The sequence below is a fragment of the Penicillium digitatum genome, chromosome 1, assembly GCF_016767815.1.
Source record: "Penicillium digitatum chromosome 1, complete sequence".
Classification (NCBI taxonomy): Eukaryota; Fungi; Ascomycota; class Eurotiomycetes; order Eurotiales; family Aspergillaceae; genus Penicillium; species Penicillium digitatum.
This window is the reverse complement of record NC_089384.1, coordinates 7,360,622-7,384,149: the sequence shown is the minus strand read 5'-3', so window position 1 is coordinate 7,384,149 and position 23,528 is coordinate 7,360,622. Positions and strand designations below refer to the sequence as shown.

The 23,528-nt window shown below is 49.5% G+C and overlaps 11 protein-coding genes and 1 non-coding gene across 12 annotated transcripts; 8 read left to right on the top strand and 4 right to left on the bottom strand.

Annotated features, from left to right (window-relative positions):
- Positions 1-81: 81 nt before the first annotated feature.
- Pdw03_4902 (Heat shock protein DnaJ, N-terminal) lies at positions 82-2,983 on the top strand (the record flags this gene model as incomplete). The annotated part of the gene is made up of 5 exons (XM_066100859.1): positions 82-178; positions 243-1,328; positions 1,467-1,554; positions 1,615-2,014; positions 2,084-2,983. The coding sequence occupies 5 exons, from the start codon at positions 82-84 to the stop codon at positions 2,981-2,983; spliced, it is 2,571 nt and encodes an 856-aa protein (XP_065956259.1).
- Positions 2,984-3,972: 989 nt separating this feature from the next.
- Positions 3,973-4,115, bottom strand: Pdw03_tRNA21. The gene has a single exon. It is a non-coding gene; the product is annotated as a tRNA-Gln (tRNA).
- An 844-nt stretch (positions 4,116-4,959) lies between these two features.
- Pdw03_4901 (uncharacterized protein) lies at positions 4,960-5,160 on the top strand (the record flags this gene model as incomplete). Its single annotated transcript, XM_066100858.1, has 1 exon — positions 4,960-5,160. One exon carries the CDS (start codon positions 4,960-4,962, stop codon positions 5,158-5,160), a length of 201 nt encoding a protein of 66 aa, XP_065956258.1.
- Positions 5,161-7,326: 2,166 nt separating this feature from the next.
- Pdw03_4900 (Adenylosuccinate synthetase) lies at positions 7,327-8,899 on the top strand (the record flags this gene model as incomplete). The annotated part of the gene is made up of 4 exons (XM_014675203.1): positions 7,327-7,366; positions 7,419-7,487; positions 7,601-8,052; positions 8,189-8,899. The coding sequence occupies 4 exons, from the start codon at positions 7,327-7,329 to the stop codon at positions 8,897-8,899; spliced, it is 1,272 nt and encodes a 423-aa protein (XP_014530689.1).
- Positions 8,900-9,481: 582 nt separating this feature from the next.
- Pdw03_4899 (ATP-dependent RNA helicase mss116, mitochondrial) lies at positions 9,482-11,642 on the bottom strand (the record flags this gene model as incomplete). Its single annotated transcript, XM_014675204.1, has 2 exons — positions 9,482-11,210; positions 11,275-11,642. The coding sequence occupies 2 exons, from the start codon at positions 11,640-11,642 to the stop codon at positions 9,482-9,484; spliced, it is 2,097 nt and encodes a 698-aa protein (XP_014530690.1).
- A 499-nt stretch (positions 11,643-12,141) lies between these two features.
- Pdw03_4898 (Apoptosis-inducing factor, putative) lies at positions 12,142-13,314 on the top strand (the record flags this gene model as incomplete). Its single annotated transcript, XM_014675205.1, has 1 exon — positions 12,142-13,314. One exon carries the CDS (start codon positions 12,142-12,144, stop codon positions 13,312-13,314), a length of 1,173 nt encoding a protein of 390 aa, XP_014530691.1.
- A 729-nt stretch (positions 13,315-14,043) lies between these two features.
- On the top strand, positions 14,044-15,078 carry Pdw03_4897 (Oxidoreductase, zinc-binding dehydrogenase family, putative; the record flags this gene model as incomplete). Its single annotated transcript, XM_014675206.1, has 1 exon — positions 14,044-15,078. The coding sequence occupies one exon, from the start codon at positions 14,044-14,046 to the stop codon at positions 15,076-15,078; it is 1,035 nt and encodes a 344-aa protein (XP_014530692.1).
- A 532-nt stretch (positions 15,079-15,610) lies between these two features.
- Pdw03_4896 (Succinate dehydrogenase subunit CybS, putative) lies at positions 15,611-16,601 on the top strand (the record flags this gene model as incomplete). The annotated part of the gene is made up of 5 exons (XM_014675207.1): positions 15,611-15,749; positions 15,859-15,876; positions 16,064-16,130; positions 16,229-16,348; positions 16,436-16,601. The coding sequence occupies 5 exons, from the start codon at positions 15,611-15,613 to the stop codon at positions 16,599-16,601; spliced, it is 510 nt and encodes a 169-aa protein (XP_014530693.1).
- A 463-nt stretch (positions 16,602-17,064) lies between these two features.
- On the bottom strand, positions 17,065-17,904 carry Pdw03_4895 (Acetylserotonin methytransferase-like protein (ASMTL), putative; the record flags this gene model as incomplete). Its single annotated transcript, XM_014675208.1, has 1 exon — positions 17,065-17,904. The coding sequence occupies one exon, from the start codon at positions 17,902-17,904 to the stop codon at positions 17,065-17,067; it is 840 nt and encodes a 279-aa protein (XP_014530694.1).
- Positions 17,905-18,961: 1,057 nt separating this feature from the next.
- Pdw03_4894 (Helix-loop-helix DNA-binding) lies at positions 18,962-19,555 on the bottom strand (the record flags this gene model as incomplete). The annotated part of the gene is made up of 1 exon (XM_014675209.1): positions 18,962-19,555. The coding sequence occupies one exon, from the start codon at positions 19,553-19,555 to the stop codon at positions 18,962-18,964; it is 594 nt and encodes a 197-aa protein (XP_014530695.1).
- A 279-nt stretch (positions 19,556-19,834) lies between these two features.
- Positions 19,835-20,694, top strand: Pdw03_4893 (Glutathione-dependent formaldehyde-activating enzyme/centromere protein V; the record flags this gene model as incomplete). The annotated part of the gene is made up of 2 exons (XM_014675210.1): positions 19,835-19,952; positions 20,006-20,694. The coding sequence occupies 2 exons, from the start codon at positions 19,835-19,837 to the stop codon at positions 20,692-20,694; spliced, it is 807 nt and encodes a 268-aa protein (XP_014530696.1).
- A 968-nt stretch (positions 20,695-21,662) lies between these two features.
- On the top strand, positions 21,663-23,296 carry Pdw03_4892 (Fungal transcriptional regulatory protein, N-terminal; the record flags this gene model as incomplete). Its single annotated transcript, XM_066100857.1, has 5 exons — positions 21,663-21,966; positions 22,017-22,067; positions 22,147-22,211; positions 22,271-22,414; positions 22,463-23,296. 5 exons carry the CDS (start codon positions 21,663-21,665, stop codon positions 23,294-23,296), a joined length of 1,398 nt encoding a protein of 465 aa, XP_065956257.1.
- Positions 23,297-23,528: the final 232 nt, after the last annotated feature.

Here is a 23,528-nt window from a genome sequence, read left to right as displayed (position 1 = left end):
CGCCGATTATTTACATGAACACCGATTATGCGATTCGATCTTGTTACAACTGCATAAGTTGGCTGAACCCCCTCGAACAACATGGTGAAATCAGACGTGCGCAAGGACTACTATGCGGACCTTGGGCTGCAGCCCAGCGCGGAGGCCGAGGACATCAAGAAGCAGTTCAGGAAACTAGGTTAGCTTTGCAGAAGCAATGTCACAAAGGGATAATCGTGGTCACTGCTAACTTAGATGGAAAGCGCTCAAGTACCACCCAGACAGGAACCCAGGACGAGAAGTCGAGTTCAACGCCAAGTTTCAAGCCATCCAGGCCGCCAATGAAATTCTCAGTGATCCCTCACAACGACTAAAATACGACACCGATCGTTTACGAGCAGGCTACGGAAAGTGCTACGGACCACCTAAGGCAAATACCCAGCGCAAAACACAACCCCCCACCTATTCTCCTCGCCCTGCGCCCACCTCGGCGTCTGCAAATTCACAATACACAAAGGCGACCCCGAATACCCCATCGGCTGGCGCTCGACGATATGCATCTCATGCGCGTGCCGGTCCGCAACAATTCAAACAACAGGACGACGCGCAAACAAGGGCTGATGCATTCCATGGCTTCAATAACATGAGAGGAGGTCAGGCACCTGGGTGGCAGGGCTTCGATCCATCAACTGGTCGTGCCACTGGCGGTGTCCCAGGTCCTGGGGCACAACTTCATCCCTTTGGAACTTCTGCGCAGTCCACCCGGCCTAAGTCTGCCTTTGAGGCCCACAACTCCCATTCCAATGCACAATCTTTCAAGAAGAAGCAGGGATTTGCGCCAGGTGTAGCTGGAGGAGACGAACCGATGGCCCGCAACACCTCTGCCTATAGCAGCAACCGGGCTGAACGGATGAGCAGTCAGTATTTTAAGCCTGCTGTGCCCCCAACTGCGAAGAAACCAGCCTCAACTGAGCCGCCTCAACCCAAATCTCGCCATTCTTACACCCCGGAGTTCGAACGACCCAGTAGGAGCTACGCCCAGGCAGGCAAGGGTGAGAGGACTTTCTTTTCAAGCACTGGATTAGGACGTTCCGCAACCATGCATACCCCCCCAGGTTCTTCCCATAAAAACGAGCACATAGGGAAAACTAGCCCTGCCTCAGGGCGATCTGGGAGATACCGTAGCGCTAGCCCTTCGCCCAGGCGAAATCCCAATAACTATGACTCTACCAGCTCGAGTGGAGGGGAAGAGACCAGGCCCAAACCGAAGGCTGTACCAAAGAGTCGACTAGGGCCGCATCAAAAGTTTGCCGACTTCTACAAACCAGAAACAGCCAGCCCTGGAAATGGTATGGACTTCATCTCCTTCCCCCTCGCAAATGGTCTTCGAGCCGTCGAGCTACCAGATGGTAGCTACGAACTCCATTCGATTTCTCGGAATCTCCCCCTTATTCAACGTATCCCTGCTGACAAGGATGGTCCCAAAGGACACACCTCGGACAGCGCTGCTTTCCCAAAAAGCTCGTACCGATCAGACCAGCAGACCAACCCATCAGGTTCTTCCTCTTCTGTCAAGTATGTTCGGTATACCTACTATCAAGTTGTTTCGCCTTATCTGACAGACACTGGTCTTAGTACTGACCCAGCAAACAATGCACAAAGACCCCAATCTGTCGCCTATGGACGCAGCAGCGCGAGTGACTTGCACAAGAAGTTTTCTGCGGACGATTGGCGGGATCATTTGGGTCAGTTCGATTTCATGGGCTCTGCCACGCCAAGCAAGGAGTCACTTCCGAGATCGCCTGCCTCACAGAATCGGGGTCGTGCAAATATCCGAAACAGACCTACCCAGACATCCTCGACTGGATCGCCGATTCCAAATCCCTTCGGCCCTAATCCTCCGTATCATGCTTCACAGTCACCACAGCAACCACCAACGCCCTTTGCACAGGCAAAGTTTTCTGCAGATACATGGTCTGAACAGCTTCGAAATCTCTCGTGGACTGTACCCGAGATCGAGAAAGCCAAACAAGCGGTAAACGCTGCGCCTCGTAGTCCAAAGAAACAGCCCAGAACCGGTACTAACCTGCGGAGCGCTCCACAGCCCGCAAGTGTTGTTACTGAAGCAGACGAAGCTAAGGAAACTCTCAATGGTCAGACTCATGGGCCAGCCGAGACAGCAGCGCCGGACGTTGAAGAGATGGACCTCGACGAGGACCTTTCTACTCCGGGTATTCCGCCGAAGGTCCCTGCTGGAATGTCAAGCAGTGGCAGCTATCCCGATTTGGCTTCGCGGGCCGTACCAGACGCCCCTCAGGTCAAGAAGTCCAAGACTCCCAGCGCAGAACACCGCACCCCTCTATTCAACCTCGATAACCTTCGCAGCACCGTACCATTCACCAATACGACCGGCGGGGGCATCGAGAACTTAGAAGACATCCACACCACTCTGCCATTCGAATCCCAAGCCAAGCAGCAAAGAACCACAAGAGACGATATCCGCCCCCGCGTATTGCAACTCCCAAATCCCCCCAAACGACCCTGGGCCCCGAAACCTGTCTTTGTGGCCCCAATCTCCAAACAACTCGTCCTCCCTAGGGACAAATGGAACTGGTACGTCTCAGCAATGGGAACATACATGCACGAATGGAACGCGTTCAACGGCCGCATGCTTACGCATTTCAATGCGCGCCAAGAAGCGAACGAAACTGGTCTCGCGCCGGGGTGGATCAGTGCCGTTGGAGACTCCACTCGTCTTAAGATCAACGGCGCGGATGACGACAGCATTGACGGCACGACAAAGAAGGATCTTGATGATTACCACGTTGACGAATTCCTCATCCCCGGTACCGGCAAGGGTGGCTTCAGTGCATATCTTCGTGGCATTGAGGAGGACATCCAGGTGCGTAAGCACTGGGATGTTGCCTGTGAGCTGCATCGGGAATGTATCCTTGACCTTGGACGATTAAGACAATGGATTCGAGACGGCGGAAAGGTGGTTTGAGAGTTTTGTCCCTGAGCCTGTTCGTGATAATTCGAATCCCATTGCTGAAGCCGCATCTCCAGCTTGCGTGTTGGGAAGCTTTCTGATTTCATCTGACCTGATTTCTGCCTTCCGGCGTCTTCGTTCTTGTTTCTTTTACTTCACTTCTATTGATGTCTTCTACTTGCCTTTTTGGTCTCTCTTTTGCGTTGCATGGATGGCTTGGTGTTATTGTGAATACCCGGGATTCTTTTTTTTATCACGTCTGCATGGATGTGTCTGACTCCTTTCATCAGTTCCATCATTATCGGTGTTTTCTCTGGATTTGTATTTAAGTACTCTGAAGATGATCGTCTGGATGTATTTCAAGCTTGACCAACATTGAATCCATGTTTTCCCAATGCTCTCGTGCTTCTCTGTGCAACACAGGTAGGGTGTCAATCTCTTGATGATGAATGTCATCCGCGGGTGCTTGTTCCTCTATACTTCAAAGATTTGCATGTGTGCAGATATGACCCACGTATACGGCACACACACAGTCACTCTGAATAGTACCAGCAGTGAACGGTGGTCTTGATATTCCCCGTCGAAGAATTCTATACATAGTCGAGTTTCTGGGCATAGAGAAAAATACAGGGAGGTTGACACAGGGGGGAGGTGGCGTATGATTTGTGCAGCACTACTGGTAGTGTTGGCCAGGTCAGTCTGTGGAAGCTAAGCAGGCAGTCTCCAAGAAGAAACTGGAGCACTGGAAGGTGCTATCGAGGGCTCGGCAAAGAGAGGAACTTTCTCTCTTCTCCGGACCAGACTCATTAACAAGATTATAGGATCATAAGATTATAAGTGCAAGGCCAACCCCAGGAAATTAATTTTTTTTTTAGCTGTAGGCACTATCACAACATTGGATTTGTTAGGTGTTTGTTTCGCGAATCAACTATTTTAGTACGGAACAAAAGAGATGATTAACCAAAAAAAATATTGAAGGAAAAAAAAGATGACTGGGCAGTTGTTGCCCGACCGGGGGGTCGAACCCCGAACCTTGTGATTGATGGTGAGAACACACATACTGGGATATTGTTAGTTGAGTTGAAAGGGAAGATCAGAAGAGGGATGCTTACAAAGTCACACGCTCTGCCAATTGAGCTAGCCGGGCTGATTTGTTGAAGAGCGAATGATAACAACAAATAATAAAGGAGGTTTTGATATTTTTGGGAGAGATATTTCTTGGTTTTATTTGAGTCGGTTATAAAATTGGCTACAATTCTTTTTAGAAGTTTTGAAAGCAAAATATCATACAGATTCGAGACATGTACCATAATAAGATAATCTCCTTATTTTCGTGTACATGTGATCATGTACCTTTACCTTGGGCTAAAGGATACCTGATATATATAAACACGGGTTGTTAAGATGGTATTACTTCGTCAGATCTAAGATGGAATCGGGGTTGAAATGCTAACTACAACCTGGAATTATCGCCACGCATTTCTGATGAGCCGATGACATTGATCTTCCGAATCGCAATCAGCGCTTTTGACATTGTTTGACAGCTGCACCATCTGGGGCTACCATAGCTTCAGAAACGAACCATTACATCTGTATGGGGGATTTTTTTTAATCTATCTACAGGGGTGAAAGAGAAGTCCATATATCCATGGCCCCCAATTCAAAGTATGATGAGATTTACAGTGGTCTACCATGCTGAGTTATGCCTCGGTAAGATGATGATCTCTATTCCAATACTCGCTGTATAGTCCCGGTCGCACCACTCAACATTAGAAGCCGGTCATGGTCTACCGGAATACCACATACGTCTTGTCATACCCCTACAGTCGCTGTACAGGTGTGCTGCTTCCCTTGTCAAAAATCAAGCTTTGAAACAAGATTTGAATCATGATTCCCACCAAATTATGAATACATCTCATGGTGATAATGTAGTCATCAAGAGATAACCCCCAGGGCTTCTCCCATCAAATCGCATCTCGGGCTTACATGCCATGCGGAAACCACCATTCCCTCCCTATCCCCTGGAAAAGCTATCACAGACCGAAGAAGTCCATGACCTTGAGTCTGGGGCGGACAAAGCTCTGACCGTGAACGCAACCCTAGAACACTTCGTCTGGGAAGATCTAGAAGACCGCAAGGACGAAGAACCTCACCCCCAAAGACACCCTAAGGCGCAAGCGTCCAATGAGTAGTTTGAGATGTTTGAAGAGGTTACTCAAAGTACCTGGGGCTCACTCGAGGCGATTTACTCAACAGACCTACACCCCTCCCCGAATTCCTCGCGTCAATACCCACGAAAAGCAGGAAGATGTAAGATCAGCTCTTGAAAATGGCAAAGTGAATAGGAGATTCTTGGGAAAAACCCACACCACGTGCCTGAGAGGCAATATAAGACGACCGAAGGAAGGAAAAGAAGAATAAGAAGCGCCGGAAATCCTCACCATCTAAATTCCTCGAGGTTCAAAAAAGGCAGGAACTAAATCTAGATACTCACAAGCAGAGTCTACAAACACAACCTGGTACAGGGGGCACAAGTACAGATGTTAGGAATACCCCATTGAAGCCGATTAGCAAGATGAGTTCTAATAAGTCTATAAAAAACAGCCTGGACCTCATAGAGTGACCCTCTCTTCTCTTAAAACCCTCACCATCGACCTTAGTGAGAAGCTGGCTCAGCCCGATATCGAGATGCGTCTTTTCAAATATCATCAGAATGAGACTCAGTGCCTCGGATCTCTACAAAATCCTAAAGAGAGGATTGACAAGTGTAAACTATCCGAAGTAACAACAACTAGAAGGGCCTAAAATAGCGCGTCAAATGTAAGTCTACACCACTAGAGACATACAAAGGATAAAAGAGGCCCATACCAACTTCTGTACATATTTGGTTAGAGGATCTCCATAACCTCCTCCATACTTCCCCTGAGATAATTTTCTGTCTTGGCTTCCAATCACTACCATTGCCAACCATGCTTCTTAGCAACCAGTCCCATCTACCAACTCTGCGGATTTTCCTATTTGCTATTTGAACCTACCTGGAGATAGATAGGTGGCTTTGGCCTACCAGCATGCAGCCCTCAAACTTTTACAGGCACCAGCCAAGGTGCCAAAAAACCGAGGCAGCTTGGCAGGTAAATTGGGGAGAGCCATACCAAGCTAGGTTAAATTTCAAGTTCAAATGCCAGAGAAGCTACCGATGCCGGAAGACCTAAGACAGTATCTCAAAGATGAATTTGGCTTTGATACTAGAAGGGAAGGCATGAGGGCTGTGAAAATAACGAGAAATATGCTAGTGACTGAGCCCTAACTTCAGGACCGCGTTTGGCCTTGGAACCCATGAATGATAGGTCCTTTGGTCTGTCACACGACGGCATTGACAGAAATCCACTATTTGCACCATCGCTCAGAATTTTATAACACTATGCAAGACATGAATTCTTTCCAGATCAGAACACCCGAGTAGCAATCTCTATCTAACTACATATCAAAATGTGTGTTAATGCTTCCACAATTAAACACCGATTAGTGTATTTCTCATTAAATTTGTGGGTGCTAGCGACCCTGAATGTCATCCAACCTTTGCCTGTCACTTTAGGGGTTTGTTCCTTCTAGTTCCGACTGAATCGAGTTTCTGACACGAGATATGTGGATAGTTTAAACGCTCTGGATTGATTTTTGGATAGTAAGAGGATCCCGCACATTCCTGACCGAAAATTAGAACGTGGCATTTCGCTTTTTGATCTCTATGTTGACATTACGCATCATGCAGATTCCCACTGGGGGCCGTAAGAGTCCGTACACTGCAGTAACATCAAGGCCAAGGCTCGGCCTATTTCGTCTACGAATGACCATTTGTCGAAAAACTCTTTTTGTATAAGGTGTATTGGTATATATATGCAATATGACAATATACAATGCGAAACGCATGGGATATATTGGAGCCCTTGCCCTAACCCTTGCGGCCTCATGCTGCAAGATCACGGCATCCCGGAAACAGGGCACCAAGGCACCAAGGCACCAAGGCACCAGGGCACCAAGGCTGCAACCAAGCTCCGCCACCCCGCCGGATCTGTGACGGCGGGAGTTTGCGGAAAATTGGTCTGACTCACTGAGAAAAGAGATTAAATTGGTAAAAAAAACGCTAGGTCAGTAAAGTATAGATTGATTGCATATCCAACTACAAATCCCTAATATCAGCATCGTTAGTCGATTTGCCCAGAAAACTCAGACGAGCAAACCTGATCTTGGCCCCGCTATCGGCTCCAGACGTATTCTCTTTTGCCTTCGATCCTACCCCACCATCCAAAGCAATTGATCGTGCATAAGTCGGAATTTGTGACTTTTTCAAGCGTGCAATCATGGTTTCAATCGTTTTAGGAAGTCAATGGGGAGATGAAGGTAACAGGAACGAAATTCGACAGAGACTTTGGACATACTAACGAATAAACAGGAAAGGGGAAGATCACAGACGTGCTGTCTCAGGATGCGACACTTTGCTGCCGTGCAGCCGGCGGACACAGTACGTCCAACTTGCTTTGCATTCCCTCTACTGCGATCTGTTGAAGTTTTCAAACGGGCCATCCCCGAGGCTCGACCGTGACTGACCAACCGACCTTTTTCTATTGGATACAGATGCCGGCCACACCATTGTCCACGAGAACGTCACTTACGACTTCCACATCCTTCCCTCTGGTCTTGTCTCGCCAAAATGTATCAACTTGATCGGCGCCGGCACCGTCTTCCACGTCCCCAGCTTCTTCAAGGAGCTGGCCGCTATCGAGGCCAAGGGCCTGAAGGGTGCCGCCCAACGCATCTTCGTCTCTGACCGCGCACACGTCTGCTTCGACCTGCACTCTGTCGTCGACGGTCTCGAGGAGAAGGGTCTCGGTGGCCGCAAGGTCGGCACCACCGGAAAGGGTATCGGTCCCTGCTACAGCGACAAGGCCGCACGCCGCGGTGTCCGCGTCGGCGAGATCCTGGACGAGGCTACCTTCGAGCGTAAGCTGCGCACTTTGGACACCTCATACCGCACACGGTTCGGGGATCTAGCATACGATGTCGAGGAGGAGATTACGCGGTTCAAGGTACGCATGAAATCCGGTCATTTCTTCAGACCGTCAAGGAATGACAAGAAAATTCCATGGCACGATAGTCCAAATGGACCCTGGTTTTTATCTGTTCGTTCAAATGATCAAAACTCATATCGCTGACAATCTTTAGGAATACCGCAAACTCCTGAAGCCCTACATCGTCGACCAGCTCGAGTTCCTGCAGGAGCACAAGAACTCGCCTAACACGTTGGTCGAAGGCGCCAACGCCCTCATGCTCGACCTTGACCACGGCACATACCCATACGTGACCTCGTCATCAACCGGTCTGGGCGGAGCCGTGCAAGCACTTGCCCTGAACCCTGCCAGCATCAAGTCCGTGATCGGCGTGGTCAAGGCTTACACGACGCGTGTTGGCTCTGGACCTTTCCCCAGTGAACAGCTCAATGAAGTTGGCGAGAAGCTGCAGCAGGTTGGACGTGAGTTTGGCGTAACTACGGGCCGTCGTCGTCGCTGTGGCTGGTTGGATCTTGTCCTGTGCCGTTACTCCCACGCTATCAACCACTACACCGCGCTGAACTTGACCAAGCTTGATATCCTTGATGATTTTGATGAGATTAAGGTTGGTGTCGCTTATATCTTGCCGGATGGAAAGCGCACTACTGGTACTTTCCCTGCGGATCCTCATGTTGTCGAGAAGATTCAGGTGGAGTATGTTACTCTGGCCGGATGGAAGTCGAACACTATGGGTGTTCAGCGCTATGAGGATCTGCCTGCTAATGCTCGTGCTTACGTTGAGTTCATTGAGCGTGAGATTGGTGGTGTTCCTGTCAAGTGGATCGGTACTGGTCCTGCCAGAGAACACATGATTGCCCGTGATTAAAGTGCATCGTTTCTTTTCTGTTTGAAGTTTCTTTTTTTCTGTACCCACGAATGACTATTTCTTCGTGCATTTTACGATTAACTTGGGACCTCTGATACAAGGTTCCCGTTTTGTTCCATATCCGACGGTTTAGATGTCTCGAAAATGGATATTAGTAGAGGCGGTTAAATCTTCATCTGTTTATCAACATGCTGTTTCGGTAGAAGGATGTTGGGTCAAGATCAAAATTGAGTCCTATTTAGAATAATGGCAAATAAATAGAAGATATCGTACATGAATTCAATCGTGAAAGTCAGATCTTCGTATCCACAAAAGAATCCCACAGAACAACCAAGTAGAGTATAAGACAAAGAGGAGAGAAGTCTTAATTAGAAACACAGAGCACCCAGGGGTGTATAGTACAAAGTCAGTCCTCAAAAAGAGATGGGAGAACGCCGCCCAATGCCAGAATGGTTGCTTCATCTTTTCGCTTTTCGCTGTTTTGGTCTCACCGAACAGCATCCTTGCTATCCGTTGGAAATGCCAGACAGATTAGAGTTGCCAGCATGGCTGACAAGAGTTGATCTCTCATTCAACCCAAACTTAAAACCGGAAAGAGTCCTCGCCGAAGGAATCGTCGTAAGAGCGGCGAGGACGAGACGAGCGGTCACTACGGTCACCGCCACGAGAGAAGCCGCCACGGTCACCACCGCGGGAGAAACCACTGCGCTCGCCACGGTCACCACCACGGGAGAAGCCACTGCGCTCGCTACGGTCACCGCCACGAGAGAAACCGCCACGGTCACCACCGCGAGAGAAACCACTACGCTCACCACGGTCGCCACCGCGAGAGAAGCCACCGCGGCTTCCTCGGTCACCACCGCGGGAGAAGCCACCCTCGCGTCGCTGGCGGGTGCCATCTCCTGCGCTGACACCGTCGATTCGGTTAAGACCCATTTGCTGCATCAATCTAGGGCTGAGCTCGGGGAGGGTCTGCATGTTGTATCCCACGGTGAACATCTGGTTGAGTGCCTGGATGGCCTCTCTCTTGCTGTTGAAGTTTCCAGTGGTGGTACCGAGTTGGCCCATGTAGGATTTGACCTTGGTAGCACCGTCACACTGGGCCAGACCCTCGCTGATCTGGTTAACAATCTTGCCAACTTGTGTGTCGTTGGAGAAAGGTTGGGAAAGGTCTGCATCAGCAGATTGCAAAGATGTGTCAACATTCAATGGGAGACGGCCCAGGCGCTTCCTGTAGACATCTTGTTCGGCCCGGTGCATAAACAGCCAGCCTTCACCTTCCTTGCCAGCACGAGCTGTGCGGCCGAGGCGGTGAATGTAAGTCTCACGGTCCCGAGGGACACCAATTTGGACGACGTGAGTGACGTCCGGGAAATCCATACCACGAGCAGTCACGTCTGAGGAAAACAAGATACCCTCGCGAGCCCTGCGGAAGTTGTCTGCGCTGCGAGTGCGGAGAGCCTGTGTGAGACGCGAGTTAATCTCGAGCATTCTCATGTTACCCATGGAGGACTGGCGGAACTCCGAAGACCGAGCAATGGCGTTAAAAGCATCAGCGGAAACCTTAGTCTCAGCAGTGGAATTAAAGTAGGCGATGGCCTTGAAAGGTCGCAGCTGCTCGCCATTATCCCGACGCGTTTGCCAATTCTGAGCAAGCTCGAGAAGGGCGGGCAGGCTGTTCTCAAGACCGCGTGTGTAGACAAGCTTCTGGGGCACCCTGTGGTGGGTTGGAACTTCGTCTTCACGAACGGTATTGACGTGTTTGAAGTTTGGCTTTAGGGTCTGACGAACCATCTGCATAACTTCTCTGGGAACGGTGGCCGAGAACATGAGTGTTTGGCGGTCCACTTTTGTGGGGTCGGGAAGCATTGATTGGATCTCTTCAACATCAGGAGCAAAACCCTGGTCCAGCAGACGGTCTGCCTCATCGAGGATCAGAGTGTTCAGCTTGGGGGCAGAGACACCAGTCCAAGGGTCCGAGAGGATATCCTTGAGACGTCCCGGGGTACCGATTAGCAGATGGCATCCCTCCTGTTGGATCTTGGCAAGACCGGCACGCTTCTGCGTACCGCCTACAGCAGTCTGGACAATAAGACCAGTGCCAAATGCAACTTTTTTAGCCTCAACTGCGATCTGTTCCGCGAGTTCGCGGGTAGGAGAGATAATAAGAGCACGAATTTCCGAGGGAGCAGTTCTGACTGAGCGACGGCCAACCTTGGACACGTCGACAGTAGGGTCATTCAAAATGTTCTGAAGTGTGGGTACAAGGAAAGCAAGCGTCTTGCCGGTACCTGTTTTGGCCTGGGCAAGGCTGGGAAAAAGTTTCGCGGGTTAGCGGACCAATCAATGTCACTAATCTGTCAACTCAAACTTACATATCATCGCCCTTGACAATCTCATTCAGAGTAAGAGACTGCACCTCAGTCATAGTCTTAAGATTCATCCGGTCAGGTTGAATGATGTTCTTGATAATCTTGTTGTGAATGAGATTCTCCGCCGCCAGGTCGGAAAACTCTGTGATTATCGCAGGCTTGTAGGACTCAGTCTCTTTGACAATTGCCTCCACAGTAGCCACAGACAGCCTCGGGTAAGAGGAATGAAGCGATCTGGTTGCAGCAAGAGATGAGAGGTTCGAAGGAGCCTGCCATTTCGGTGGCTGAGCCAAGCGTGTTGAGACTGAGCGAGGCGCAGTAGCGCGCAGTGCATGTGAAACGCCGAATCGGCGAACTGTTCCAAGCATCATGATGTAATGCTAGCGGAAATTTTTTGGATGAGGAGATGATGAAGATACAAATTGCACTTGGGGCGTTGCAAGGAGAAGCGCAAAAATAATTACGGAGTCACATGATCCTTATCGATAGACAACATCCCGAGATAGGAGCAAGTGAACATTTGTGGCAAACACAGCAAACAGACCAAACAGGCCAAACACAAACAGAATCCAAGGTTCAGTCCAAATCTCAGAGATGGTGAACCAATTAAAGCAAATTACCATAAGGGCAGACAATGGGGTTGGTCAGGATTGAGGTAGATATGGAAATGGAAAATTCACCAACTAACGCTCTTTTTTTTCAATATGGCGCTAGAGGTTGACAGCGGAAAACATATGTATCCCAGGCCTACTGCTGACCCTGCATGTACGCGCGGAGATAAGATTCAATTTGTCACATATAAGACATCCCGTCCCTTTCATCAAAATCAAAACAAGAAACTTACCCTTGTCCACTTCTCGACTCTATATCATGGCTCCTATCGATATAGTCATCATTGGAGGCTCGTTTGCGGGCCTTCATATTGCTCACTCTGTGCTTCGTGACGTGCCTGATGCTAAGGTTGTGCTGATCAATCCCTCAACCAGCTTCTATTGGAACGTTGCCGCCCCACGTATCGTCGCCAAACCCAAGGCCTTCCGCCCGGAGCAGTACTTGCTCCCAATCAAGGATGCTTTCGCAGGCTACCGGGCCGACGCGTTCGAGTTCCTTCCTGGAGTTGCAACTGCCATCGACATCGCTGCCAAGTCGGTCTCTGTGACCCCCAACGAGGGCGAACGCAAGACCATATCATATGATTACCTCGTGATCGCATCGGGCAGCACTACATCTGCCACTACTGGCTCACTCACCGGCACCTCCATCCCATTCAAGCAGTCGAACCACAATGACATGAAGCAGCTGATCGAGTCGGCACAGGAACAAATTGCTGGGGCGAAGGAGATCGTAATTGGCGGTGCAGGCCCTATTGGTGTTGAGTTGGCTGGTGAGCTTGCTGAGGCAGTGGAACAAAGTGGCAATGCCGGCAAGGTCTCTATCACGATTATCTCAGCGACAGATCGTGTGCTCCCGATGCTCAAACCATCCGCCAGCTCTGCCGCACGCAAGCTGCTAGAACAGAAGAAGGTCAAGGTTGTGACCTCGAAGCAAGTCGTTGGAGTCGAAACTCCGGCCGACGATAGCTCCAACTGGACCGTCTCACTGGAAGGCGGAGACAAGCTTTCGGCTGACCTGTACATCCCCACTACCGGTGCGACACCCAACAACAGCTTTATTCCAGCTCAGTTCCTGGATAAAGATGGCTGGGTGACAGTGAACAAAGAGATGCGTATTCAATCGACTGAAGGGTCAACTCTGCCTATCTTTGCTGCTGGCGATATCACCAATAACTCGATGCGTCTCAGTTTTAAGGCCACGGAGCAAGCGCATGTGGCGGCAGCCAACCTCAAAGCCGCCATTGTAGGCGGCACTGCTATCAAGACCTATGACCAGGGCAGCAGCATCTTGATGGTTGTACCCGTTGGTGAAGCTGGTGGTACGGGTCAGATTTTCGGGTTTGTGCCTTTCAGCTTTATGGTCAAGATGATCAAGGGTAAGCACTACTTTATTGAAAAGGCTGCTGGCGCACTCGCTGGCAAGGCCTAGGTTATCCCTAGGTGTGGTTAGGTGCATTCAGTTCCGTGCATTTCAGGGCCCAGAACGGAGGTGCATATTCCAGCAATGACTATTTACTCATTTACTTAATGCATAATTTTCCAATCCAATAATGTGAATGTCTTTATGGCAAAACAAGAATGGTGTTGGATACTTTGTATAAAGTATCCAACACAGGTCCGAAATATACATCACACCATCTCATTATCCGCTTTATCCTAAAACGGCCAGCTGCTCCGATGCTTAACAATCAGCATTTTCATCGGGGTGTATATTAATCAACAATTATTACATTTTGTTGAGATGGGTCACGGTTTTCCTACCTAAAATGGCTGTCTCCGTCGGCCTGAGTTGTCTTCAATCCATCCGTTCCCCACTGTTTTGTAAAAAAAAAAACCTGGTACCGTTGCCACCGTGATGTGTTCGTCGTACACCTGTTGAATGTACAACATATGCTCGGAGTATGGGAATTGAATTATGCATGTCAAAGTAGGAACTGCAGCAAAGTGGAGTCCATCATTTGGAGAATCACCATCTTGAGAAGCTTCTCCGGGATCCATCTGGTTTGTAATTGAAAAGACAAACCTGGAAAAAAGGGACTGTATTTGATCCTCGGTACAGCCCCGCTATGATGAACAGCTCAGTCATATAAAGAGTTCCCGCCATACTTCGGGAAATTGCTACCTCCCATCTTTATCTTTCCTACCACACAGCTACAATATGTCCGTCAACAAGACTCTCGTTTTCAAGAAGATCCCCCAGGGATACCCCGTCCCCGGGGAGCACGTGGTCGTCGAGACTGCCGCTTATGATGCCAGCGTTGCCGCTCCCGACAATGGTGTCGTAATGCAATCCCTCTACACCAGCTTCGACCCCTACATGCGTGGCCGTATGCGTTCCGCCGAGGCCAAGTCGTACGCCCCCGCCTTCACTCTCGATAAGCCCATTGACAGCCGTACCATTGGCAAGATCGTGCGCTCCAATAACGCCACTTACAAGGAAGGTGACCTGGTCATTGGTCAGGTTCCAATCCAGGAGTACATCGCCTTCGGCGAGCAGGAACTGGTCCGCATCCAAAAGCTTGACAACCCCCTCGGCATCGAGGACATTCGTGTCTTCCTGGGTCCCCTGGGCATGCCCGGTTTGACCGCATACTCATCTTTGTACGAGATTGGAAAGCCCAAGAAGGGTGAGACCATTTTCGTCTCCGCTGCCAGTGGAGCCGTCGGCCAGCTGGTCGGCCAGCTCGCCAAGCACGAGGGTCTGCGCGTCATTGGATCCGTCGGCTCGGACGAGAAGCTCGAGTACATCACCAAGACTCTCAACTTCGACGGCGGCTTCAACTACAAGACCGAGAAGCCCGCCGATGCTCTTGCTCGCCTCGCTCCCGAGGGTATTGACATTTACTACGAGAACGTCGGTGGAGAGCACCTCGATGCCGCCCTTGATGCCATGAACAACTTCGGTCGTGTTGTTGTCTGCGGTCTGATCTCCCAGTACAACTCTGACCCTTACCCCATCAAGAAAATCAACAATGTCCTCGTCAAGCGTATTACTATGCGCGGCTTCATCGTCACTGACAAGGGCTTTGCCGATGTTTACTCCAAGGAACACCAGGAGAAAGTGCAGAAGTGGATCAAGGATGGCTCGTTCAAGGTGCTCATCCACGAAACTGTTGGCATTGACAACGCTGCCGAGGGCTTAGTTGGCATCTTCTACGGCAAGAACTTGGGCAAGGCTGTCCTGAAGTTCTAAGTGTTTTTACGAGACTCATGAAATAACGAGATGCATGGCGCATTGACTCTTTGTTGAAACATTGGATGCATTCAACACCTCGGTTAGGATTCTTTAGTACATGAATGTAGGGATATAATGAATATTGGCAAACCTCAAAATACGGCCTCCCTAGGCCATAAACAGGAACCTTGGTTTTTGTTATGGTCTAGTGGAAAAGTACGCTGTATTTCGTTCAACAAATATCTCTCAAAATAGTCAAATCGAACCAACGTTACACCTAATAGAAGACGAACTTCCAATTACAAATTAGTCTGTAACCAACAACTCTACAACCTATATGCTACAAAAATAGAAGGGAAGATGGTAACTGTAGGGCTAAATGTTTCTCACAAGGGCCATCGGCCAATTTCGGCTGGGCGGAACAGCCATGGACCAATCAAAGAGCCCATAAAAGGATGACATACCGAGTCGGACTCCCGAGGCCTCCAACTTCATCCGCTTGTGTTCGAACGGTGTTTCTGCTTCTTCACAATCATACTCTCCACTCACAATGGCTTCACTCGGACGCTCAACTCTGCTGCGACAGACTCTCGCCTCCCGGGCGCCTTTCCTTCAGAAAAATGTCGGCGTGTCGCAGGTCGTCGCTTTCCACGCCTCCGCTAAGAAGCAGATCCTGCCTCCGTTGCCCCGTAAGTAGAAGCCTGCCATGACGTTTGTTGACATTTTGACAAATTGCCAAGGGGGAGATCTATTGAGTGTGGCGTAGGAGCAGTTGCTAACCTGATTTTCGCGATACAGAGTCTATTCAGGGAACCAGTATGTGATTTCCACGCCCTTCCTATTTCGACCCTCCCCTCGCTTTTTGATAGCATTAAGTACGAAACTGCCTGGATTTTGCGGAGATAGTCAGTCTCCGTTGCTCTCAGCGCGCCAAAAAAAAAGCCTCCCATCGAATCGCAAAACCGCTCTCCCTGAGGCCCTTGATATTAACCTATCTGGACAGTGAACGACCCTGCTCCCATTCCTGCAACCCACCCTTCCGAGGGCAGCTACCACTGGTCTTTTGAGAGGTTTGTACTACCCTTTGCACACTACAATGCCGATCAATGCAACATTTTCCGATAACCTCGGCATGCGTGGAGAAAACACCGACTAACATCTTTCTCAGACTGGTCTGCGTCGGTCTGGTCCCTCTCACCTTCGCTCCCTTCGCCGCTGGCTCCCTCAACCCCGTCATGGACGCCATCCTGTGCTCTCTGATTGTCGCCCACTCGCACATTGGATTCCAGTAAGAGCCTCCCCACGTTATCCCGCCATTCCCCTCAGATCTACCCCAGATCTTCCGGAAATCTTTATCTAACATCTTTCTACCCAGGGCCGCCATTGTCGATTACTTCCCTCCTTCCCGTGTGCCCAAATTCCGCACCACCTGTAACTGGCTCCTGCGCGCATTCACACTCACCACCGCCGTTGGCCTATATGAATTTGAGACGAACGACGTCGGTGTGACTGAGGCTCTGCGTCGTATCTGGACGGCATAGAGTGCTGCTGTGGTTCTTTTGTTTTTTCCAGACATGAAGTCTTTCTTTTTCCTTTTCTCCCCCTGATTACCGATTTGATTCTGGTCTACCCAGGCGTTCCGTTCCGCCTCTGTATATGTCGCTGATTGTTTTTCCTTTGTCTCTCAGGCCAAATCGATTGATTGGTGCCGGATTCCTGCTGTTCGGGTTGTTTCTAAGCGACAGAAAAAAGATCGGAAAGTAACCCTTGTACGAGAAGACACTCTTGGTTTTTGGTTTCTTTCTGTACATAACGTAGATCTGCAGTCAGACTCTCCCTGCACTATCTACACGGTACTCTATTGGTAGGATATACATCGATCACGGTTTTCCCACTCACCCATCATCTGAGTCCTAATCCTTTTTGTTCTATCTTTCACAGAGGCATGATGATACAAAGAGAAAGACAGACAAGACATCATAAACCCTCATCCTGACAACCCCTTCATTCCTCATCCTCACTCTCCTCGCCATCCCCAGGCAGCCCCTTGTCATCATCCGCCTTCAGCATGACAGTTTCAATAACTCTGAGCGTCGCCTTGAGCGGCAACCCAATCACATTGTCATAACTGCCATCAATCTTCTCAACAAGAATAGACCCAAGCCCCTGCAACCCATAGCCACCGGCTTTATCCGCGCCCTCACGCGTACGCACATAAGCCATAATCAACTCATCCGTAACATCGATATCAAACCGCACCGATGTCTCCTCAACGGTACTCTCAATGGCATACCCCGGGTCCCGCGCACTAGCCAAAGGAGCCATAGCCACAAGCGCCGTATAGACCTTGTGGTTTCGGGCATCACGTAGCGAGCGCAGCATAGCCATGTGGTGTGCTTCGGAGCGAGGCTTTTCGAGGATCGAGCCGGTGGACGGGTCGACGACGACCGTGTCTGCGGCTAGGATTAAGGCTGGCTCTCTCTTGGTCTCGTCGTTGGTTTCTTTTTCATAGACAGCATGGGCCTTTTTCGTTGCTGTTGCTAGCACATACTCGAATGGGCTTAGGCTTTTTGGTAGATCTTCTGAGGCGTTCGAGGGAATGATTTCTATGTTCGGGAGGCCCAGGAAGGAGATTATTTGCTTTCGGCGTGGTGACTGCGAGGCGAGGATTACGCGCTGGCTGCGGAGGCTGTTCAGGACTGGGAGATCGAGGGGTGGCGGGCGTGGAAGAGGTGCCCCGCGGTTAACTTTCAAGAGAGGTGTTTCGTAGGCTGGGGGTGGGTCGGACTCAGTGGTGTCAAATTCTTCTATGTGGGACAGAAAGGCTTCTTTGGAGTCTGTCATGTTGGGTGATTTGGCGTTTGTCCGGTGTTTTGGACGTGGGTTTTGGGAATTGCGGGCAGCGAGGCGCTGCGGGGAATCAGGTGCTCTTTCCGTTCGTTTTTCGAGGCAACTGGTCTTTGTGTGCAGTCGATTGATCCTGCAAGGGTGTGCAAAGATATTCAATTGAGGATCCTGAGTGTTCAAATTCTTGAATGTTGCGGTTGTGTAGAGTGTATAGTCTGCGTCAGCTTCAACTTGAAGGGGCTCGGTTTCTCAGGCAGATGCCAGGCGGTAAGCCGAAGCTCTCTGGTATCTCTCGATGTAATGGCTGTTGCGACCCCTAAAATACATGTGCAGTCCATGTTCAGATACCACTTTCGCCACCGCTGCATTGATTAACTACTTGGTCTAACTGCCCGAACACACAGGACATATTCTCACAATCTGGTTGGCTACCTAGAAACTGCATGACTGCAATTATTCTCCGTAGCTCTGTTCACGTGATGCGACCTAAGTACAGCTCGGCCAAACAATTCTGGTTTTGATTAGAAACGAGCATGGCAATACGGGTGCTCAGTCAGAGCTGAAAAGAACTTGATCTCAGGCTAGCCATTGGGAAAGATAAAACGCCCGGTTGCTTCGCAGCAACAGCCGTGACCATGTACATTCTGGTACATAGGAGCAGAAACAAAACAGGCAAAAAGCTTCAATGTACAATAGTCAAAATTAGTAGGAAGACTAGGAGCAGAAAGTGTGTGGCATCGTATTGATAGTCGTTCACTCCACTAAATGCGGTGGAGGATGCGTGATAGACATCAAAATCATATGTGGAGACCAGATCTGTGAGGCAACGAGGATGCTCTGCAATTGATCATTTTCAAGATCTCGTTCGTAATGTAGGGGTCAAATAGATAGACAAGAAAAAGAAAGCATTAGTGTGGGTATAGAGTTATGTAGTCCAAGATTTGAGAAGAATCGCTCGGACTGCAGCCCCAGAACCCTCGTATTGACCAGCGGAGGAGAACAAAGGCCGCAGGATACCGATTCAAAGCTCCATGAGATGCCGGGAGAAATAGGATCACGTTGGGCGGAAAGAGTCGTCCACTCGGCCGCCTTTGCTCTCGATCTCTGCGATAAGATCGTGACGTTCTTGTAGCTTCACATGGATAAAATCCACGGTCTTCTGCAGAACAATGCTCTCACTCCGGCCCTGTCCCTCTAGACCGGGCACCAGTTCTGTCAGGCGATCGAAGCCTTCGCGAATGGCTGCGCGTCGCTTTTGCTCCGAGGCAATGTGATTGCTTTTTTTTTCTTGATCGGTAAGACGAGGTTTGTCCTTGTCCTGGGCTAATCCCTGCTTAGATGTCCCATTTGGTGTCGAGGACGACCGATCGTGGTCATCCTCTGGATTCATCGTGGTGCTTGATGACTGGAGGATTTTGAGAGAAACTGAGGGCGTAGGGTAGATGCGCCGAGGGTATGCAGGGTTCGGGGCTCGCAGTTTCGATTGGATGGCTTGGATGGCTAACACTATTGTTCTGAGTGTTCGAAGAGGTAAGGCATAGAGGGGGGAGGCGACTGTAATCGGTAGGCAATAGGAGAATTTGGAAGGGAGAGAGAGGAAGCCGAGAGACGCGGGAGGGCGATAGGAAGCGATAAGGCCAACGGCCATTGCGGAGTGTAAACCTGGAGGCCGGGAACGGGCCTTGGCAACCTCTAAACGTCATAGAGCGAGTCCACAGAACACTTGCTTTTTCTTTTTTTTCATATCAATTTTGCTTTCGCGTTCTGGATGATCCTAGTCCAATTTGCTATCTAAGATTACCACCCCTCTCTATTGAGATTTATTGCAGACAAAACGAGTGTCAGGTCGCTAATCTCCAATCTATAACCATCTATCTAGCCCCAAACCTTGCGAAGTTACCAACGCCGTGGTAGCTCTTGTACTACCATGGCCTTCAATCCGCTCCGCGGCTCATGCTCTTGTGGCCGAAACGAATACCAAATTCATATCCCGGATGATGTAACAACTCACGCCGAAGTGTACTTCGACAGCAGCCGAGACAATCGTGGGTATATCCAAGTGAAGCTTGTCGATCCCCCGGCTGATCTCGAACCCTAGGTCGATTTCACGGCACACCTCTTTCGGCGTGGCTAAGAGTGCCTCTTGGTTGGTACCAATCCCACACTCGGTCCTTCTTCCCAGATGAATCACACTCTTCTATTCGCCGCATTCATTCGCCCCGCCATGCACCTCAAACCCAGCGTGTCTTCTGTGGCTACTGCGGTACACCCTTGACATTCTGGACAGAGGAGCCCCTCGAAGAGTCTAACTTCCTGTCTGTCACGATTGGAAGTCTGCTAGTGGATGACCAACGCGCATTGGATGATCTAGGATTGCTTCCTCGGGACTTTGACGAGGAAACTCCCCCCGCAGGTATCTTCACCTCATCCGAGATAGCGCCAGCCTCCGAAACCGCTTCATCTTCGGCAATTGCTCCGCTATCTAAGGATTTTGCGGATATTTCAAGGAGTCTACAGCACGGCAGAACTGGGGGGATCCCTTGGTTTGAAGAGATGGTAGAAGGGAGCCGTTTAGGTCGTTTGATGCGTGCCCAGCGTGGCATGGGACGCAGTGTTGAACAATCGACTTCAGTCCAGTGGGAATTTAGCGAATGGCATGATGATGGAACCGGTACAGGTGGGTTTCTACAACAGGATTCGGACTCCAGCGGACACTTTAGGAGAAACAAGAAGCGGGTGAACCAGGACGATGCTCAGATTGAGTCTCCACCAAAGCGAGCAGGATGATATCTGCAAGTATCTACAGATGGATGCGTCTTGAGATTACGACGTTAAATGCAACAAAAAAGGAAATCCATGTTATAAGCCTTTCTGTCGTGCTTTTTGGATAAGTGTAAGACCTAGAGGATGAAGAGCAACAGAAAAACAATCCAATCCCTGATTATACACGGAAAATTTCCCCGGCATGGTTTACACTTTTTAGCACTTTTGTAGAGGACCTCTTAAAAAAAAAGCCACCAAAAATCCTCAATATCGGCCTGGGGATCATTAAGATCTCCTGTCGTTAAGGCCGCACTCATGCAGTATATACTTTTACAGCTAGGTGGAGTCTACATCAATTGAGGGCATGTTGTGAATGCCATTCGCTCTCGCTCGCTGCACTAATTCACATGATGATCAGAGCTAATTCGTCATCAATATCTAAATCCGACACATTGCTGGGATCAATCGTCATATCACACAATGAGGTGTAAATTATAAACTAGGCTGAGTACAACATAGGGACACCTGGTCGCAGTTTCGGAGCATGACAGTCAAGGATATAAATTATATGGCACCTCTTATTGCCCCAGATACAAGCCTGAGGTGATTTTAGTTCTAGCTTATCCCCCACACCTTTTGTTTACTGGCCAAATCAGATCTTTTACTATGTATCTCCAAGGCAACCCTGTGGGAAGTATGTGGAAGATCGACATGGAAAGGGTTGGTTCGCAAAGCATACCCGAAGCGGTTAAGCGCCGTCCAGACAACGCGGGGCTGAGCAACATCTTCTTTACCACTTCCTTCTTTTTTCTAGTCGTGGACAGTGTACAATACTTTATCAAGTGCAGAATATGGTATATTGTGGCAAGCCAAGCAAAGGATGTGGCGAGTGCAGGTCCAGGAAGATTCGGTGTGACCAAGCCCAACCGGCCTGTTCACAATGCACCAGGGCCAAGCGGGACTGTCCCGGATATCGAGATCAGCTGGCGTTAATGTTTCGTGACGAAAGCAAATCAGTAATCCGAAAGGCGGTTGCGGCTTTGACACATAAGAACAAACAAGCAGAGCGGTCGCGTCGCACTGCAATCCCAGAAGGGAACACTCTGCGGTCTAGGCTCAGTTTCCCGGTGGAGCAAGACTTTGATTTCAACTCTGATCCACAGCATGTCTACTTGATGCGACAGCTCAGAAATTACCCGTTGGAGGTCCAGCCGTCACATGAGCTCGAAGCCACCAAGTATGAAGCAGTCTGTTATCTCCTGCGATCCAATGCCATCCCCAGCAGTTTCTGGACTAGTGAGATGATCTCCACCTTTTTTTTGCAAAACGGGGGCTCTACGAGTCAGAGAGCTATGAGGGCATGTGTGGTTGCTACTGCCACGGCTATGCTCTCGCGAGTAAGAGGGATACCATCGCTTAAAGATGTAGCCCATTGGGAGTATGGATCCGCTTTGAGATTGCTTAATGCCTCTCTAGCCGACATAGAGGAGGCGAAAACAATTCAAACTTTAAGTGCTGTCGCACTGCTTGCCGTATACGAAGTATGCGATTTTGCATTCTTGTCCTCTCAGATGGTTGTCGCTGACGCTCTGCCTTATAGATTATCACATCAAGAGCCCCGGAAAATATTGACGGTTGGACTAACCATATCAATGGGGCAACAGCCCTGCTCGATTTACGGGGCACTGATCAACTTAAGACCAACGCCGGTCTTCACTTTTTTTTGTATCTTCAGTATCGGATTGTGAGCGTCGTCAATCGCTCCTTCAATCTCAAGCTAACTCCCTAACAGATCATCAGTTGCCTACAACGAGACGAACGAGTGCCTGAATCGCTACTCCACTGCACAGAAATCGCGATGTTTCTTGACCCAGCACAAGCTCACGGCAATCGACTAGTTATGATAATTGGCAAACTATCGAACCTTCGCGCAGACATCCGCATCAATGAGTATAAAAATGAGCGGGAAATCCTAACAACAGCGTTGGCCATCGAAGCCAATTTAATTGCCTGGCTAGCAGCTCTTCCTCCCGAACTTATCTACACCACCCATATAAGCTCCCCCTTTGACTTTGCCATCCAAAAGCAATTCCGAGGTATATCGCCCTACGACGATCACTACCACGTGTACCCCTCCCTCTGGGTTTGCAGTTTGTGGAACCAATACCGCAGCGCACGAATCTTGGTCGGCGAAATCATACTTACCCATGTCCGAAAACTATCCGACAGTTCCTCTTCGGCCTTGCTATCTGAAGAGTTTCATGTCCAATGCAGGACGCTGCGATTAACGACCCGGCGGTTGGCCGTGGAGATCTGTCGCAGTGTTCCATTTCATTTCAACGTCCACCTGGTAGATAAGGAGTCTAATATCCCGCCACCTGAAAGTTACATTGGGGGTCTAGTGCTCCTATGGCATCTGTTTGTCGCCGGGATTGTTGAGAGCCCCCAACATAGGCTGCGCCGCTGGGTGGTCAAGTGTCTGGAAATGATTGGAAACTCAATAGGCATTGACCTGGCATTGGCAGTGGCGGATATAGTCGCTGCTGATCCTGGAATTTTACTTTCTGTCACCGAAGCAGACACTCCTGAAGTGTTCAGTGCGCCTGATCTGGCGAGAGAAATGTAGTTCAATCAGCCCATTAGGGAGATACTTGTCTTGGGGCAAGCGACTGATGTAGTTATTTTTTTCTTTTCTTTCTCTTTTTTTTCTTACGCCATGTTAAAAGCGTTAACACACGTCTATTTACTTGTGTATTTTCTTTTGTGTTATAGTTCGGATTAGGGCACCTTCTGTTGTGAATCTCATCATGACTCACGACGTGTCACAAAGAAAAAAATTAAAGAGAAAAACATCAGAG